Consider the following 18,888-nt stretch of genomic DNA (forward strand, 5'->3'; position numbering starts at 1 on the left):
TAAATATCATGTAAATTTGTAAAAATGTAAAATTACATGTAAATTTTATATTATAACATTACATATAAATGTAATCAAACATGTTTCTAATACACCAGACAGTTAATATATAGAATTTCACTACACAAAAGGTGTCTAAGCTAGTTTTATGGATATTACCCTTAAGGAACACACAATTTCAGTTAGGTTTATTATTGGAGTAGGTATAAAGCAATGTTGCCACTATTAAAGGGGCTTATATCTACCCATTTTTACCTTTGTATGTAGAATGGAAAATGAATTTCCTGTTCTAAATAGTTACATAAACAATCACATATCTATCTATGTCAGATCATGTAAAAACAAAAAATAATTAAAATCAATTGGTAATTTACAAACAGAAGTTAGATTTTTAAAAAAAACTATTATTAAAACTGCTATGTTCTATTATGTTATATGTGTATACATATTGTAGATCTACATGGGAAAAATTATTAAGAGTTTTCTTTTAATTGGCTTATAGTTAAGATTGCCCATAAATTTAAACAGCTAAAATTAATGAAAGATACATTTTAATTCATATGACCTGAATCTCTGTATCATATGTTTTAGACTTGATGGTAGAAAAAAACTAAAAGGCCAGCGCCACGGCTCACTAGGCTAATCCTCTGCCTTGCTCGGCAGCACACCAGGTTCTAGTCCCGGTCGGGGCGCCGGATTCTGTCCTGGTTTCCCCTCTTCCAGGCCAGCTCTCTGCTGTAGCCAGGGAATGCAGTGGAGGATGGCCCAAGTGCTTAGGCCCTGCAGCCCATGGGAGACCAGGATAAGCACTTGGCTCCTGCCATCAGATCAGCACAGTGCGCCGGCCATGGCACGCTGGCCATGGTGGCCATTGGAGGGTGAACCAATGGCAAAAGGAAGACCTTTCTCTCTGTCTCTCTCACTGTCCACTCCGCCTGTCAAAAAAAAAAAAAAAAACTAAAAACATTCTATATGTTTGTGCTTAAGTCTACTGGTTAAACAAGCTACACCATGTTAAATATTTAAGAGATGCTTCCAAATATATGTATTCTTAATATTTATGGAAGGCATTGCACCTTCTGGTAAATGTTTTCTTAAGTTGTTATCTAATGGTTGAAACTGTTTGCTAAGTTTTCATGTGCTATTGCTATTGTCAGTAAGCGATCTGGGACTTGCTCCCCCATTTCTCAATTCTAAGCCCAACTTGTTCTCTCATTTCTCTATTCTCTTCAAGGTAGGAAACTAATTCTATTATGAAGGAATCTCCAAGATGCAAAATCTGATTTTAGATCTTATGAAGGAGATGGCTAACATTTTTCTGTAATAGCATAGCCAAAATAAGAGCTTAAATTATAATTTCTTAGCTAGATTTACTTCGCCATCAGCGAGGTGAACAGGAAAGACCTCCCTTTCAGAACAAAGGGAAAGAAAGTTTTAAAGTGAGAATATAGTTTTCCCCATGGGCATTGTCTACCTTAGAAAAACTGCTACAGAACATGCCTGTGACTACAGACTTCAAGTTTAGGCCACCTAGGATTAGAGATGGGACTGGAGCACCCCCTTGACTTGCATCCTCTGGTCTGCTTTAACAAAAACCAGGAGGAAAAGAAAGCTAGGCATCAGAAGCAATGGGTGGCAGGCCTATTAATGGCTGATCTGCCCTCAAGGAGACCTAACAGGCCAGTCCACTGCAGTGGCTTCTAATGTGATAAGACTGGGCTTCAGCAGAAGTCAGCTTATGAAGAGCCCTGGCAGCTCTGCCAGCCAAGGGTTGGATCACTGGAAATGGACCTGCCCTGGAGTCGAAGGATGCCCAGGTCAGAGCCACAGATCGTATTGGCTCTAAGCTGAAAAGCCCTTCACTCAGCTCAGCTTCCAAAGTGACCACCGCAGCTGAGGGGATGGCCAAATAGGGTCAGCAACATTGCAGGCAGAACTGTAAATTTCCTGTTGGAGTTGCCACCTGCCTTTCCCTGGCCAGCTGTCCTCCCAGGCCAGCTAGGTAATGGAAGTCAACAGGGTGCCTTCCCCAAGGAGGTTCTCACCTCCCTTAGGATGTAGGCTATATGAAGAGACAGATGAGTCTGAGCCTCATAATTTACAAGGCCTAAAGCCCACCAGATTATTATCAAGCCCCTTCTGTCAGGTTATATTTGCCTCTCAATCAGAAAACTTAATTGTAGCTCAGGTAGCACCTTTCTTAGCTCCTCTAATAATGATTCTGTTCTTTGTTCTAGACCCAGTCCAGCCCACTTGGGTCTCATTCCTTTGTAATCATAACCTCTACATCACCACCAATGGCTCTACTCCCAGCCTGCAAACCTGTGTGTACTAATGGTCCTCTCCCCCACTTAATGTTGTATGATTGTTCAGAATTTCTATACAGACAAACCCCGCTACCTGCAAAGTTAAGTGGCTTTTCTCCAGGCTTGGCTGGAATCAGCCTTAAGTCACATCCATCAAACTGTCCCCACAAGGGTCCAGAGACACCCCCCCCCCAATTTCCTCTCTATGAAATCCTCTCATTACCTGGTTAATGCTACTCTTAGCATCATTGGTTACTATTCTCACCCTGTCTTTTATACTACAGTGTCTAAGTGTTTACTGCAGGTTATAATGGAACAAACAAAAGCCTTCAACAACCAGGTGGTCAACCAAATGCTGCTACAAGGATTTACTCAGCTCCCCACCCAGGAGACAGCGACTTGAGACATTGCCCCATGCCAGCGAAGTGTACCTTGTCGCCCCATGACAGCAGGAAGTAGCTCTAAAGACAGATCATCTTCCCTCTACCCCTCCTGGACTTTTGGGACTAATATAGCCCCATACAAACCCAGATCAGTGTAGTCCACTATTTGTAGGATGTAAAGTCTGAAATGTTTTATCCAATAATGTTCCACAATTCTCTGTTGTTCCATATGTGCTCAAATATGAGATGTTTTTCTACCAAATTATTGTTCAGAATTTTTTTGTGCATTGGTCCTTGAAGATTATTTTTCATGTTGTAGAGTATTCTCTCTCTCTCTCTCTTTTTTTAGAGAATTCTCTTAACTACTTGAGAGCCACCTAAGTTGTCTGAGATAGGACACTATAACAGTCAATGTTTGTGCTGTGTCTGGTCATTCTACTCAAGCTCCTGGTAGTGCTGATTCAGATAGAATTAGACATTTGGGTCATTAGGTTTCATTTTTCATAAAAGTATGTGCTCCCCATGTTCATCATATAAACACAATTGATTTTTTTAAAAAATGTTAATATAAAGAGGACAGATTTCTTGGATTTCATAGGCATAGTCTAAGAAGATAACCATATTTTCTTCACTTCTCCCTCCCTCCCTCAGTCTGCCTTCCTGCTTTTCCTTTTGTTTTTTAAATTTTTGCCAAAATATAAATCCACCATAATCACATTCTTAGTGCACCACTAATCATAATATTCAACAAGTAAAATGTAGAAAACTATTGATTTTTTCTGTCTTAAATAAAAGTTGATGTTTAAATTCTTCAAAATTATGTCTTAATTATTACATCTTAATAATCCAAGCTATAATACATGAGATTAGAAATAGAGAAACTGCAAATGATGTAGCTTATGGAAGAACGTCATGTCTTAGCAACTAAACAAGATACTGATGGGGCTGGTGTTGTGGCATGGTGGATTAAGTCATTGCCTGTGAGGTCAGCATCCCATGTCCAAGTGCGAGTTTGAGTGCTGGCTGCTCTGCTTCAGATCCAGCTCCCTGCTAATGCACCTGGGAAGGCAGCAGAAGATGGTCCAAGTACCTGCACACCTGCCACCCAGTGGGAGATTGGGATGCAGTTCTTGGATCCTGGCTTTTGCCTAGCCAAGCCTGGACCATTGTGGCCATTTGGAGAGCAAACTAGTGGATGGAGGATGGATTCTCTCTCTCTCTCTCTCTCTCTCTCTCTCTCTCCTCTGTCTCTGTCACTGTGCCTCTCAAATAAATACATCTTTTTTAAAAAAGAAAGTTACTGATGAGGCACAACCAAGTTTGCCAGACAAGACCCCAAAAAGTCTCAGGATTTGAAGATAGAGAGTCCCTTAGAAGGCAGGGAGTGGGGAAGGAAGCAGAAAACAAGGAGATAAATTGAAAAACAGTACACCAGTGAAATGCTAGCCCAGTTTCCCACTTAGCTCCAGAATGCTAACTGCCTGTCATACGTCTCTTAGGGAAGAGTTAGTTCCTGGGACAAAATGGACATTCAAGAATAATAAAGTAAATGCCTTCAAAACTTCCACTGATAATCATTTTCTAACTAAATTTCTGTACTAAGTCAAAGTATTTTTGAACATAAGTACAATTTATTTATTTATTTAGTTTTAATCTTTCCATCAATGGCAATTTTAAAAATTTATTTGCATGCATTTCTTGGGTTCTGCTTTAAAGCATTTTTAAAATATTTATTTATTTATTTATTTGAAAGTCAGAGCTACACAGAGAGAGAGAGAGAGATCTTCTGCTCAATGTGCACTCCTCAAATGGCTGCAAAATGTGGGGCTGGGCCAGGCCGAAGCCAGTAGCCAGGAGTTTCTTCAGGGTCTCCCACATAGGTGGCAAGGTCCCAAGCGCTTGGGCCATCATCTGCTACTTTCCAAGGCACATTAGCAGGGAGCTGGATCGAAAGTGGAGAGCTGGGACTCGAACTGATTCCCATACGGGACGCCAGCACTGCTTAACCTGCTATGCCACAATCCCTCTCCTAAATTGAAGTATTGATTGATTATTAGAGGAAATACAGATATTCATAGTTCCCCCCAATTTTACTTCCCAGGTCTTCTTCCTCAGGATGTCACCACAAAAGGAAGAAATAAACAAGGAGGAAGTCACAAGATTCAGGACACAATAGATGAAACCAGGAGAGTGCTGAAGGGAATCCTCAAGAATGAGACTGAATGATTGGCCTAGAGAACTAAACATGACCCCAACAGGAAAAACAAGCAAAGCTGGCAGAATTGAGCTGGACAGTGTTTAACAGAATCATTAGGAAATGTGAAGACAGAGATTGAGTGAAGGGGGTGTGGGTGCAAATACATAACTAAGGCAATGATTAAACTCTAGGAAAAATAAAAACAAGAAATACAGTCATAACACACTGCTTGGTTTCAGGATGAACAGTATTTATAAGGTTATAATAATGAAAATTTACTAAAGATTTAACCTAAATTGTCATATAACTGTGATCACTGGCAAAATGAGGAGAGAACAGGAGAGGAACAATAAGGATTGACATGCTGATTTACTATGATGGAAATTAATAGATAATGTTAAAATTATGGAGAAGGAAATAAATATTAGAAGAAATACTGATGCACCAGAAGACAGCAAAGCACACAGTGGGTCCACTAGAGACCCACACATGAGCTGATCCGTATATTTTTCAGCGTCACTTTGAACTATAGGATTCACTGCGTTTAATTTCTGGGAGAGTCAGGGAATTGGGCATTAGTTGTCTGGCTCCTTGCAATGAACATTGTAAATAAAACCCTCCCCACTCCTCTCCTCCACATACCCACACACAAAGGAAGAAATAGCTAACATGATTAAAAGTACATGCTTCTGAGGAATGCAATGAGAAAGGGTGATGAGGAGCCAAGAGACATTATTGGTCCTGTTTTCTATTTTGTTATAACCCTTGTGGTATTTTATTTATATTTTAGGGTTCTTTGAGATTTCTAAGATTCTATTTTTTATAAATAGAATGGTTTTCATTTTCCAAAGATCAATATTATTCTAATAAGCTCTGTACTGAGTGTCTTAATGAAAAAAGTAAGTAATATGCATTTGAGTCATTAGTGAGATAGCAACGGAATAATAAATTATAGTATAGATAGAGTACCTGAAATTAGGTACAAGTTCAGCAGCTTGGTGGTTGTACAACTTTCTGTTTCAGTTTGAGTACATGGCTAAATTTTTCTGAACTATAACTTTATATGTTACAGTGACAGTGATGTATCTTTAGCATTGAATATGATAGCATGTTTAAAAATTTTGAATAGTTAACCCCAGACAAATGCAAAGTGTTTTAAAGTATTACTTCTTTTAAAAAGCAAATTTGAGATCAATTCAAAGTTTACTTGGGCAAGAAAAACATTACAACACTCAGCAGCAATCCTGACCAAAGATGGTTCTTTTGAAAGTTCCCTTTGCAACGTTGTGAGCTAATGACGTTAAGGGAGTACCTGATTGGAGCAGTCTGGGTTTGCCTTAATCTGCGTATAATTTGTATTGGCTGAGCTTTCTGTTCCGTGATTGGCTGAGGCTCAGTTGCTTAGCTGCAAGAGTAGCTGTATTAGGTTAGGGCTGGTTTGCGCAATGCAGTTCTGGAGAACTAAGGCCCCTTTGGGTCAATTCATCCTTCGAATGTGGAGGCTGGTTTAGGCCAATTTATCGCGGTTCAACACTTCCTTTTCTGAACAGGGGTTTCTCCTTGCTCTGAGCCACTCAAGGAGGCATTTCTGACACCTGAGTGTGATGGGAACCCACCTTGGATGCGGAGAGCTCGGCCTCGGGCTTCATGAGCAGCACGCTTTTGTCCACGGCGCGGAGGGCACAGAGGGATTGCGGAGAAGCCTCGACTCGCAGGTGGGTTTGTGAGGCCGGGAGACCTTGTGCTGGGCTGAAGCCCAGATCCACCTGTGAGGAAAGAGAAGTCATCAGGAAAGCAGGCTACGTGTTTTGCCATCTGAATGTCCCTCACATTGAACACATTAGTCTGCTAATTTATGATTGTCGGAGTTCAGTTAGTTTCTTTGTTTCTTTTTTCATAAAAGTTCATTGAGCAGTTAACATACAAGCCAGTCACATTCTGAAACAAAAAATAGGCACTTGGAATGATAGATATTCTTGTTGATTATATGTAAGGACAAACTGTATATCTGACTATATTGCTCCTGGTGAAATGTCAGTCATTCTAGTTGGAGATCATTCTCTCTCTAACCATCTATGTGTCTTTAACTGTGCTCCCATTTCACTGAGTAGAATGAAAGGAAAGGCAAGGACTCGGTTTTCAAGGATACTTTAACAAGTTCACAGAAAAGGGCCTGCGCCGCAGCTCAATAGGCTAATCCTCCGCCTTGCGGCGGCCGCACACCGGGTTCAGGACCCAGTCGGGGCGCCGGATTCTGTCCCAGTTGCCCCTCTTCCAGGCCAGCTCTCTGCTGTGGCCCGGGAGTGCAGTGGAGGATGGGTCCTTGGGCCCTGCATCCCATGGGAGACCAGGAGAAGCACCTGGCTCCTGGCTTCAGATAGGCGCGGTGTGCTGGCTGTAGCGCGCAGGCGGCAGCGGCCATTGGAGGGTGAACCAATGGCAAAGGAAGACCTTTCTCTCTGTCTCTCTCTCTCACTGTCCACTCTGCCTGTCAAAAAATAAAATACAAAAAAACTTAAGTTCACAGACAAGGAAATTAAAAGATAGATTTGTTTTGGTGCAAAAATTTGGGATCCATGCCTATGAGGGATATTTTAAAAGTTCATAGAAAATGTGTACTGTGAGTAAACCACTTCAGTGCCCAGTACAGCATGATTGAAAGTGGGCTGGTAGAAATGCACAGTGGAGTAGCAGTCGTCCGGAGTTGCAGAGAAGTGGAAACGGAGATGTGTTAGTCAAAGAGTGCAAAGGTTTGATTATACTGCTGATCAGTTCTGGAGGTCTGCCTCTACAAGTACTGTGTCAAGTCCTTAAGAGGTTAAATCTTCTATAAGCGTTCTAGTCACACATAAACACAAACAATAAGATGTGAGGGGAAAATAAATGTCTTGAACCAAGAGTTGGGAATCCTGGATGCCAGTTCTGATTTGTCTTAAAATGATGTGACTTTGAGTGAGTTATGACATTATCAGGGCTTCAGTTGTCTTCACCTGCAAAGTAATCTGTGTCATTCGTAGACTGGTGTTTTTGTTTTCTTTGTTTTTTCTAAGTTTAAGAAAGAAATCACCCACCTTGTTGTGAAGACGACATTCAATCTCCAGTTTTGCAGAATCCCCAATCATTTCCCCATCAGGAAGAACGGCATAGATGAGCAACTCTGCCAAGGGAGCCAAGTCTGTCTCCACAGGGACTGACAGAAGAAAATGGCCTTTCACTGCAGCACAGAGAGCATGAGAAGAGAAGGTTATGGGTCAGGAAGGTGACTGGAAAACCTGAATGACTGACATGCCAGGATTTGGGGGATTGTATCTTTACTGGAGACATTCTTACATCTATTCTGTAGTTAATGCTGTAGGTGTGAATGGTGTGTTTAAGATGTGAAAACAGTAGCACAGGAATCTTTTTATTGTCTCTTTTCTGCTTTGTAAAGCATTTATTTTCTTCATTAATTGATTTGAAAGACACACACACACACACACACACAGAGAGAGAGAGAGAGAGAGAGAGAGAGACAGAAAGAAAGAGAGAAATAACCAGCTCCCATCTCCTGGTTTACTCCCAAAATGCCTGCAACATCTGAGGCTAGGTCAGGCCAAAGCTGGAAGCCAGAAATTCAATCCAAGTCTTGCCCATGGGTGGAGTCTTCCCCATGGGGTCCAACTACCTGAGCCATCACCTGCTGCTTCTCGGGATGCACATTTTCAGGAAATTAGAATCAGGAGCAGAGCCAGAACACTCACTCATGTGATTGGGGTGCCTCAAGCGGTGTCTTAACTGCTGTGCAAAACACCCTTCCCAATGAAGCATCTTTACTATTGAAAAAATTCATCTATGTCGGGGCTGGCACTGTGGCACAGTGGGTTAACACCATGGCCTGAAGTGCTGGCATCCCATATGGGTGCTGGTTCAGGTCCCAGTTGCTCCACTTCCAACCCAACTCTCTGCTGTGGCCTTGGAGAGCAGCAGAGGATGGCCCAAGTGCTTGGACCCCTGGGCCCGCATGGGAGACCCGGTGGAGTCTTCTGGATCCTGGCTTCAGATTGGTGCAGCTCCAGCTGTTGCAGTCAATTTGGGAGTGAGCCAGCAGATGGAAGGCCTCTCTCTCACTCTCTCTGTGTCGCTCCCCGTCTTCATGGAGGAACGACACTAAACCCTGCCTAGGCTTCATATCTGAGTCACGGCACCATTATGTCGCTCCCCCTCTTCGCGGAGGAACGACACAGGACCCTGCACTGTTCTTTTGTCTGCTCGGCACTCCCCGGGTTTGCTGCTGGTTCTTCCAGGGTTGGCTACCGACCCTTCCACCTCCGTGGAAGGGCGGTTCCCCCTGCCACTTTCCCCACTTCCGCGGGGGAGCGGCACACCACCGGCCGGCTCTCTCGGGGGCTGCTCAGGTGTTCCTTCAGATGTTCCTGGTGCATGTTGTCTCTATCCTCCTTTATAGTCCTCTTCCACCAATCCCAACTCTGCTACCCACACGCCGAGTACACTGCTCTCCTCCAGTCAGGAGCAGGATCAGCTCCTGCAGGTCATCACTCAAGTTGGCGAGAGGCAGCTGCGTAGAAGTTGTTGCTCCCTTCACAGCGCCATATTGTGGGAGAGCAGATGCATAGAATAAGTCTTAATTCCAGTAACAGTCTAGTCTGAGTTGCTCCCCACACTCTGCCTCTCCTCTCTTATATGTGACTCTGACTTTCAAATAAATAAATAAATCTTTAAAAAATTCAAAAAGTTAGGTAAATAGAAAATGATGATTTAGCACTGATGGAACCCAGTAATAGGACTAAAAATTATACATTATTTTGTGGAAACATTCAACAGTTAGAAGTACATATATATTTGTTTTTAAAGCCTCTTGTATGAGACAAAATTTCATAGTATTTACATTTCTCAAGTGAAAATTTTTTGTGTTTCTGTTCAATCTGAGGCTATAAATGGATCTCCTAATGATGAACTCTATGATCTGTATTTATTTTTAAAAGAGATTATTTGACACATTAAATAGCCAACAGGATGTTAAGATTGGGCAACAGCAAGTATACAATTGAACACATTTGCTGAACCCCTACCACGTATCAGTTCACTGTTCTGGGCAGTTGGAATGAAACTGTGAAATCAGACCAATAAAAGTCCCCGACTACATGCTGTTTCATGTAGAAACATTTGGAAAGAAAAAGGCAATAAATAAACTGATTAAATAATTAAATGATAGGTGTGGGGAGCAACTGAGACTAGAGAGAGCACACGGGGCGCGAGTAGATAGGAAGCGTGGGGCTAGCGCGGAGGCTGTGGGGTGGCCGTGAAAAGGCACAGAGACCGTGGAGTGCACGCGAAGCCAGGAAGCCACGCAGATGAGAGAAGCCCGGGCTGAAGCCGCGCAGAGCCGGGAAGCCGCTGCGGTGTGGGGCGCCAGGAAGCCACCTTGGGGCGGGCGCCGGGAAGCCGCGGGGATAAGAGAAACAGAAGTATAGAGGTAAAATGAGAGAAATAGGAATGCTGGCAGATAGAAGTAAAATAAGAGAAATAGGAGTGCCCGGAGATAGAGAAATAGAGAAAAATAAGGCCTCCCCACAACATGGTGATGAGAAGGCTCGGATTCGGTCTGCCTCATTAGCAAGGCAGTAAGCACCTGTGGGCAGCTTGAGCAGAGCATGCACCGCAGGGCACCGAACACAGGCACACATCAGCGCCTAAAAACCTCCCTACAACATGGCGAAGAGAGGACCCGGATTCGGTTTGCCTGATTGGTAGGGCTTGTAAGCACCTGTGGGCAACTTGAGCAGAGCAAAGCAGAGTGTGCGCCGCGGGGCACCGAAGACAGGCACGTATCAACGCCAAAAATAAAAAGAAAGGGGGAACTGTGGGGAGCAACTGAGACTAGACTCAATTACTGGAACTAGAACTAATTCTATGCATCTGCTCTCCCACAATATGGCGCTGGGGAGGAGTAAACTTCTACGCAGCTGCCTCCTGCCAATTTGACTGATAAGCTGCAGGAGCTGATCCTGCTCATGATTGGAGGAGAGCAGTGTGCTCGGCGTGTGGGTAGCAGAGTTGGGATTGGTGGAAGAGGACTATAAAGGAGGAGAGAGACACCATGCACCAGGAACATCTGAGGAACATCTGAGCAGCCCCCGAGAGAGCTGGCCGGTGGTGTGCCGATCCTCTGCGGAAGCGGGAAAAGCGGCAGGGGGTGCCGCCCTTCCACAGAGGTGGAGGGGTCGGCAGCTAACCCGGGACAGCGTTGTTCCTCCACGAGTGAGGGAACGGCAGCTAACCCAGGAAGGTCTGAGCAGATAAAAGAACAGCGCAGGGTCCAGTGTCGTTCCTCCATGAATGGGGGAGCGACAATAGGAAGTGTGTTTTCATTTGGTAAATTCTATGTAGAAAAAAATTAGGGCAGGATAGAAGAGAAGGGCATTGTAAATACCATTGTTGAATTGTAGATTATGTTTTAAAATTGTTATTTATTATTTATTTATTTATTTATTGACAGGTAGAGTTAGACTGTGAGAGAGAGACACAGAAAAAGGTCTTCCTTCCGTTGGTTTACCCCCCAAATGGCCGCTATGGCTGCAGTTACGCCAATCTGAAGCAGGAGTCAGGTGCTTCTTCCTGGTCTCCCATGCAGGTGCAGAGGACCAAGCACTTGAGCCATCCTCCACTGCCTTCCTGGGCCACAGCAGAGAGCTGGACTTGGAGAGGAACAACCTGGACTAGAACCTGGTGCCCATATAGGATGCTGGCACTGCAGGTGGAGGATTAACCAAGTGAGCCATGGCGCCAGCCCCATTTTTATTTATTATTAATTTATTTGAAAGACAGAGGGAGTGAGTGAGAGAGACAATCTTCTTTTTGCAAGTTTACTTCCCAAATGTCTGCAGCATTTAGGGCTGAGCCAGGCTGAAACCAGGAGCCAGGAACTCAATCCAGTTCTCTCAAGTGGGTGGCAGGGACCCAACTACTTGAGCCATTACCTGCTGCCTCTCAGGGTATGTATTAGCAGGAAGCTGGAATTGGAAGCAGGGCTGAGACTTGAACCCCGGGCTCTCCAGTATGGAATGCAAACGTTCTAAGCTGTATCTTAACTGCTGTGCCAAATGTCCACTGCTAAATAACAATTGTAAATTGTTATTGAGAACATGACAATTGAGTCAAGCCTTGAAAGAGGTGAGCAAACCAGCCATGTGGACATTTAAGGGAAAAACATGCTTAGAGAGAGATAAGGCAGTAAAAAAATATGTGACAGCTTTGGAAGATGTTCACATCTCTTTAAATGAAATTCAGGGATACTTTAAAGAAACCTAAAGAAACAGGATACGTAGATCACTGACTAGAAGATCATGATCCACCTGTTGGAATAGGAGACTATCTCATCTGCATTAAATTCCCCATTTTGAAATTCCTCTGTGAAACATATGTCTTTGTCCCATCTATTATGCTTTATATTTCTGCTCTTTTTGGTCATTTTTATTATTCAAAAATTGGTATAGCTAAAGCAGTCAAAGGATCAGATAAGTAACATCTAGACCTCACTGGAAAAAGAAACCAAAATAACACATTTTGCCTTTTTGGTGTTGGCCTTGGCATTACTGCATAGATTACTCATTTTAGGTATCCATGCAAGTATTTTATTTTTTCATTTATTACAGCTTCAGAGATAACTATTTACTAGTGCTAATGATGTTCAGTGTGAGATGTTTGAGATTTTATTGACATAACAGCCTACACTGGTGGCAGGATCTTTCATTCTGATTATTGGAGATGTTTAATGGGGATACACAAAAAGAACTGCAACATCCCTATTTTGCTCAGCTCTGGATGATCCATTGGTGACTTACGTACAGGGTACAGTCAGAGGAGTATTGGGAGATTGGGAAACTCACATGCTCCTGGCTCCATGGAGAGAACATGGGTTCCACTTTGGATGATGCTGCCCTTGGCCATGATCTTAAAAGAAAAAGGATTTTCCCATTCATCACTATGTTTATCATGAGGCCTGTCTCCCATATCATATCCTCATGGTTGAGATCAAGGTCAAGGCAGTGATATCCAGCCCAATGACAAAGTCCAGTGTCAAGAGAGGCAGGGTACAGAAATCAAGGATTTTGTAAATTTTTTTGCCTCATGGACTTCTTGTTTCTATTCTTCAACATGGAGTCAGCACTCACCAGGTAATAGAAGATGAGCTCCTTCAGCTCCCCCAGGACCTGGGCATTCAGGATATAATGTGCCTTAACTGTATGTGTTTGGCCACAGGGCAGGGTACCAGCTGCAGGCTCAAGTTGGACATAGCTCTTGTTTAAGGAGAAGACACGATTAGCTATATGATATGCATCTTTGTGCACTTCTTTCACACAATGGAAGGACCAACAAGGTTCCTGCTCCTTGTAGTAGGCCTGGGGAAACAAAAAGAACTATTGTGTTTTTGTCTGCTAGTTACAAAGACTTTCTCTCACAGGCCGCATATGCTTGCCCTCCCATCTGACTGAACAATTAGAAATTTTGTGCTTCTTAGTAAAAATGGAAGAAATGTCCTCCATTCTAAATAATGAACTATTAAGTGAAGCAAGTGACAGTATCCTTAATTTACAGAAGATTTTGGGGGAAATAATATATTAATGAATAGAGAAAACTGAAGAGTACCTTTTGTGTATATTATTTATCTAGACAGATCAGAACTAGAAACACTAGGAGAGCACACTGGAGAGAGTGTGATACTTAGATTTAGCAAATAGATTTCTCTATCCAGTAGGGTGTACTACAGTTGGATACATAAGTAGTGGAGGCAATTCATAGCAAATGCTACCACTACTGTGATATCATAGACTACTCTTATAAGATCTCTTCAAACTGTATGTCCTAGAACCTTGCAGAAGATGTTTTAGAGGCGATTGTCTCTATGTTCCCATGCAGAAATTTGCTCCTTAATACTTCAGAATTTAGGCGGCCCCAATCCTTGGGCCCTGCACCCACATGGGAGACCTGGAAAAAGCTCTCGGGGCCTGGCTTTGGATTGGCCCAGCTCTAGCTATTGTGACCATTTCGGGAGTGAACCAGCAGATGAAAGACTTCTGTCTCTCTCTCTCTGCCTCTGCCTCTCTGTAACTCTTCCTTTCAAATAAATAAATAAATATTTTAAAAAAATACTACTTCAGGATTCATCTTCCTTTTAACTGCTATTCCCCAAAGGTTGTGTGGTCTTTTCTGGTCTTTTCTCTCCACTTTCATTATGCTTCATTCATACTTTGATTATAACATACATAGCTCTTATATTAGTACTTTGTGGAGTTTCATAAAATGATATAGCACCATAAAAATGTGAAACATGATTATTTTTCTTATCAGGCACTAGCACAGTGCCCAGGACATACACAAATGGGAGGAATGTTTGTTGATTGAGAAAATGAATAAATATATTCTATATTTACTTCACGTATTTGAAAGACAGAGAGACCCAGTTCATATAAACAGGAAGCTGGATTGAAAGTGCAGAAGGGGTCAGCATTGTGGCATAGTGGACATGACACTGTCATCCATTGTGTGTGCTGGTTCAGTGTCCCAACTGCTCCCCTTCTGATCCAGCTTCCTGCTAATGGCCTGGGAAAAGTAGTGGAAGATGACCCAAGTTCTTGAGCCTCTGCCAGGCATGTGGGAGACCCAGAAGAATTTCCTGGTTCCTAGCTTTGGCTTTGCTTGGCCCTGGCCCTTGTGCTCATCTGAAGAGGGAACCTGCAGATGCAAGATTGACATCTCTCTCTTTCTCTGTTTCCCTCTCTCTCTCTCCCTCACTTTGATTTCAAATACATAAGTACACTTAAAAGATAAAGAAGGAAAGTGAGGCAGGGACTGACTCCAGGCATTATGATATAGGATGCCTCTGTCTCATGCACAAAATACCTGTGTTCCCCCATCGTCTATTCTCTATTGAGTAAACAAAACATATTCTTTTACTTTTTCTTTCTTTGAAAGTATTGACTAGAGAAATATATAGCAGAACATAAGTAAAAGAGGATGACTGCTGGTGAAGAACATAATATTTAAGTAATAGCTTCATGGTATGAGCATTTCTGTACTCCTTATCCCAGTGTTTCTATTATTCCATTATTCTCATATTTCACCCTAAAACAACTCAGTTTGGGTCATGAATATCTTTTCTGGAAGAATTGAATAACAGTTCTGTTACCAAGGCTTCTCCTTGTTTTTAGGTCCTCACTTCCAAACTTACTGTGATGGAGAGGATCTTGCTAGTAGTGTGGATGGTGTTGACAGAGAATTGTGCCAGACCATGCTCATCAGTGGTAGCTTTAAGGAAGAAGTTTGCACTATAAGCTTGGATGAAAATGGTTTCATTTGGGATAGGGACTCCTTTTCCATCCTCTAGGCATACCTGTAAATGAACAGTGAATAGAACTGTAGATTGGCTGGCGCCATGGCTCAATAGGCTAATCCTCCACCTTGTGGCGCCGGCACACCGGGTTCTAGTCCTGGTCGTGGTGCCGGATTCTGTCCCGGTTGCCCCTCTTCCAGGCCAGCTCTCTGCTGTGGCCAGGGAGTACAGTGGAGGATGGCCCAAGTGCTTGGGCCCTGCACCCCATGGGAGACCAGGAGAAGCACCTGGCTCCTGCCATCGGATCAATGTGGTGCGCCAGCCGCAGCGGCCATTGGAGGGTGAACCAACGGCAAAGGAAGACCTTTCTCTCTGTTTCTTTCTCTCACTGTCCACTCTGCCTGTCAAAAGAACTGTAGAATACACTTGACAATGTCACCTATCAGGAATTCAAGAGAAAAAGTTTTCTGATATTGTGTAAAGGCCATACATCACCCTCATGTTACCTTAATTCTCCTTTTTATCCTAGCTTGAGACTTTTGCCTCTTCCAAATATTTATCATTGAAATTCTGCAGGTTTTTTTTCCATTAAAAACAGAGTAGTACTTGCTAACTATCTTGAGAGTGATTTAACATATTTGATGGTGCTTGAAGAGTGAAATTAAAGATGTACTCATTTTGCTATGAAAATATTTTGAAAGCCATATATAGTTTTTTTAATAATACACATTTTCTATGAACTTTTTGAAGACACCCCATATGCAGAATCAAAACTATAGAATTCTAGTACCAAAGAGCAATGTACATAAATATCTTTTCTTTTGGGGGGGAACCATACAAAAAACCTACCAGAAAACATTTCTGTTGATCAACTCATTAATCATTAATTACTGATAACATCAAATGGTCACATGTTCTTAATGTTTGTGTTTCCTGTCACATAAGAGTATTATTTATCACACATCCACTAAGACTCATATCCTTAAAGACACTACTGATGCCTTCATATTTATCTGTGTTTCTAACTGAGAGCACTTAATCATCAGTGCATTTATCATTTGAACTAAGAGTGGCACTGAGATACTTCAATAAAATTTACAAAAGAATTGCCAGTAATTACAGATATTAAATAATATCTATCAAGAAAGGAGGGTTAGAGATAGTGTGGACTTATGAACATTTAGTCCCTGTTACTTAATGAGTGAGGCATGGTAACTCTGTGGGGCTTATAGATTTCATGAGCACCATCTATGTGTCTGAAGATCTTGCACATGTAGTCTTCTGATTTTGGTCTTATGAAGCAATTGATAATCATAACCAGGTATGATCTTGAGTGTTAGATTACATGAAACTTACATGAATCGTAAATCACTTTACCTGTCCAAAGACTGGAATACCTTGTCTAAAGTATTTATTCACTTTCACAAATGTGACTTTGGTTATGATTCTCGTGACTTCAATTATCCCAGTTCCAGTGAATTCTAGTCCTGAGAAAGATATAAAAAGAAAAACAAATGGAGATGAGCCACTTGCTTTCAAATTATTTCTTTACTTTCTTTATTGTAATCTCATGAAGAATAAGGCATCCATATTCATGGTTTTGTCTCCCATATTTTATGTAACCCACAAACCTGTCCCCTCCTCTTTAATCTTGGCGTTCACTTGAAGCTTCCTAATTAAATATCTGGAATCCTTTAATTGGAACATACTGGTGTTTACTTGTTGTGTGAGACAGCCTTGGCTGGATATCTGATAAGCAAGAAAAACAAAGAGAGAAAACAAAATGAAATGCAGGTCAGAGTGATAGTCAACCCAAACCAATACGTGAGGTCTTCTTTAGAGGAAATCAATCAACTGTCTTGTGGTTATAATATAGTCTATTGGGAAAGAGCATGGTATTCAGTCCTACCACCTGACTGCTGTATGCTACGATTGTGAAGAAGTCATGTTCTGTTTTCTGCTTTCTCCTCTATAACAGAGTGATGATAATAATAATACCTACTTCATAAAGCTGTTGTGATGATTAAATAAATTAAGACATATAATATGTTAAAACGTTGGCTGGCAAGTCATAAGAACTTAATAACTATTAGCTATTATTTAAAGAACCACTATCACTGCTTATTTGTGACTTTGATTTAGATAATCAGTTGTAATGTATGGAATGTTCCTTTCTATAGTAGTGGTGGTGGGACTACGATCTTTTGCTATATGGATATAGTTCTTCTGAATGGGATTCTTGTATTTTATAGTGATTCTTGGAGGTTAAAGAGCCTCTGAATAGTTTTTACTCACCTGCTGGCTGACTTCCTTACAGGGAAGATTTATTGTGCTTTGATCCCTGTTTAGGAAGTGAGGACCGTGTGGGCATATACTTATTGTTACATGTCCTGGGACAGGCTTCCCATAGGTATATCTGTCACAAGAAAAATATGTAGAGACAAAGGGTTTTCCACAGAGCACAGACTCACTGCTTTCCCATTCCTATTTCACATTGTCAGTTAATCATACATTTACTGTATAGTTCCATAGTGTTAACAGCAAATGGACTGATGCTTGATACTTAACTGTGCACTCAGCTTTTTTTCTAAGGGCTTTCCCTCTATTAAATAATTTCATCCTCTTAATAACCTCATGAGAGAGATGATGTTGCTTTCTCTATTTTGTAGTCCTGGCAGATGAGGTGCACTCATCTGGCTGGCAAGAGGGGAAGTTGAGATTTGAGTTCAGGCAATTTAATCCCTGACCAGTCGACACTGCCGCCTCCCAGGCTTTTCAGTATATGGCTAATGGTAACTGGAAGGGTGGCTCAATAGATTGAAAAATATTCCCTAACAAACCCTGAGTACCTCCAAGTTTATCGTAACCTTTCTCTTTTCCAGTTCTTCCATTTATTCTTTTCAAAATGTTTATTCTTTAAAATTTATTTATGTATGTATTTGACAGGTAGATTTATAGACAGTCAGAGAGAGAGACAGAGAGAAAAGTCTTCCTTCCATTGGTTCACCCCCAAATGGCTACTACAGCCGGCGCTGCACCGATCCGAAGGCAGGAGCCAGGTGCTTCTTCCCGGTCTCCCATGGGGGTGCAGGGGCACAAGCACTTGGGCCATCCTCCACTGCCATCCTGCGCCACAGCAGAGAACTGGACTGGAAGTGGAACAACCAGGACTAGAACCCGGTACCCATATGGGATGCCGGTGCCACAAGGCGGAGGATTAACCAAGTGAGCCATGGCACTGACCCCGGCCATTCAAAATGTTTATTATAACGGTCAGATGTTTGGCCTAGTAGCTAAGACACCAGTTAAGATGCCCACATCCCTTGTTGGAGTTTCTGCATTTGAGTCCCAGCTCCAGTTCCTAATCCAGGTTCCTGCTAACGCAGATTCTGGAGGGTAACAGTGATGACTCAAGTGATTTGGTCCCTGCCACCCATATGGGTGACCTGGATTGAGTTTCTGGTTCCTGGCTTTGACTCTGGCCCAGCCCTGGCCAGCTCAGGGAATGAGGAAATGAACAAGTGGATAAATACTCTCTTTATTTCCCGCTATGTACACCCATCTGTCTGCCCCTCAAATTAAAAAAAAAATGTTTATTGTAATATCTCATACCAAAACTGAGAAAGCCGGCTCCCCTCTATTCGACCCTTAGGTAGATGTGTGAGTTACCTC

General features: G+C 42.3%; 1 protein-coding gene across 1 annotated transcript in view; it reads right to left on the reverse strand.

Moving 5' to 3' along the window:
• LOC100353095 (alpha-2-macroglobulin) overlaps positions 1 to 18,888 on the reverse strand; it is a 66,770-nt gene that overhangs the window by 39,929 nt on the left and 7,953 nt on the right. Inside the window, exons 8-15 of the mRNA XM_070048340.1 lie at positions 17,512 to 17,632; positions 16,848 to 16,965; positions 16,594 to 16,703; positions 15,115 to 15,276; positions 13,058 to 13,303; positions 12,773 to 12,836; positions 7,958 to 8,100; positions 6,503 to 6,652 (exon numbers count right to left, since the gene is read on the reverse strand). Of these exons, the coding sequence (XP_069904441.1) occupies positions 6,503 to 6,652; positions 7,958 to 8,100; positions 12,773 to 12,836; positions 13,058 to 13,303; positions 15,115 to 15,276; positions 16,594 to 16,703; positions 16,848 to 16,965; positions 17,512 to 17,632 (1,114 nt within the window). The remainder of the gene's footprint in view (positions 1 to 6,502; positions 6,653 to 7,957; positions 8,101 to 12,772; positions 12,837 to 13,057; positions 13,304 to 15,114; positions 15,277 to 16,593; positions 16,704 to 16,847; positions 16,966 to 17,511; positions 17,633 to 18,888) is intronic.

The sequence above is a fragment of the Oryctolagus cuniculus genome, chromosome 9 (genome assembly GCF_964237555.1).
Source record: "Oryctolagus cuniculus chromosome 9, mOryCun1.1, whole genome shotgun sequence".
Lineage (NCBI taxonomy): Eukaryota > Metazoa > Chordata > Mammalia > Lagomorpha > Leporidae > Oryctolagus > Oryctolagus cuniculus.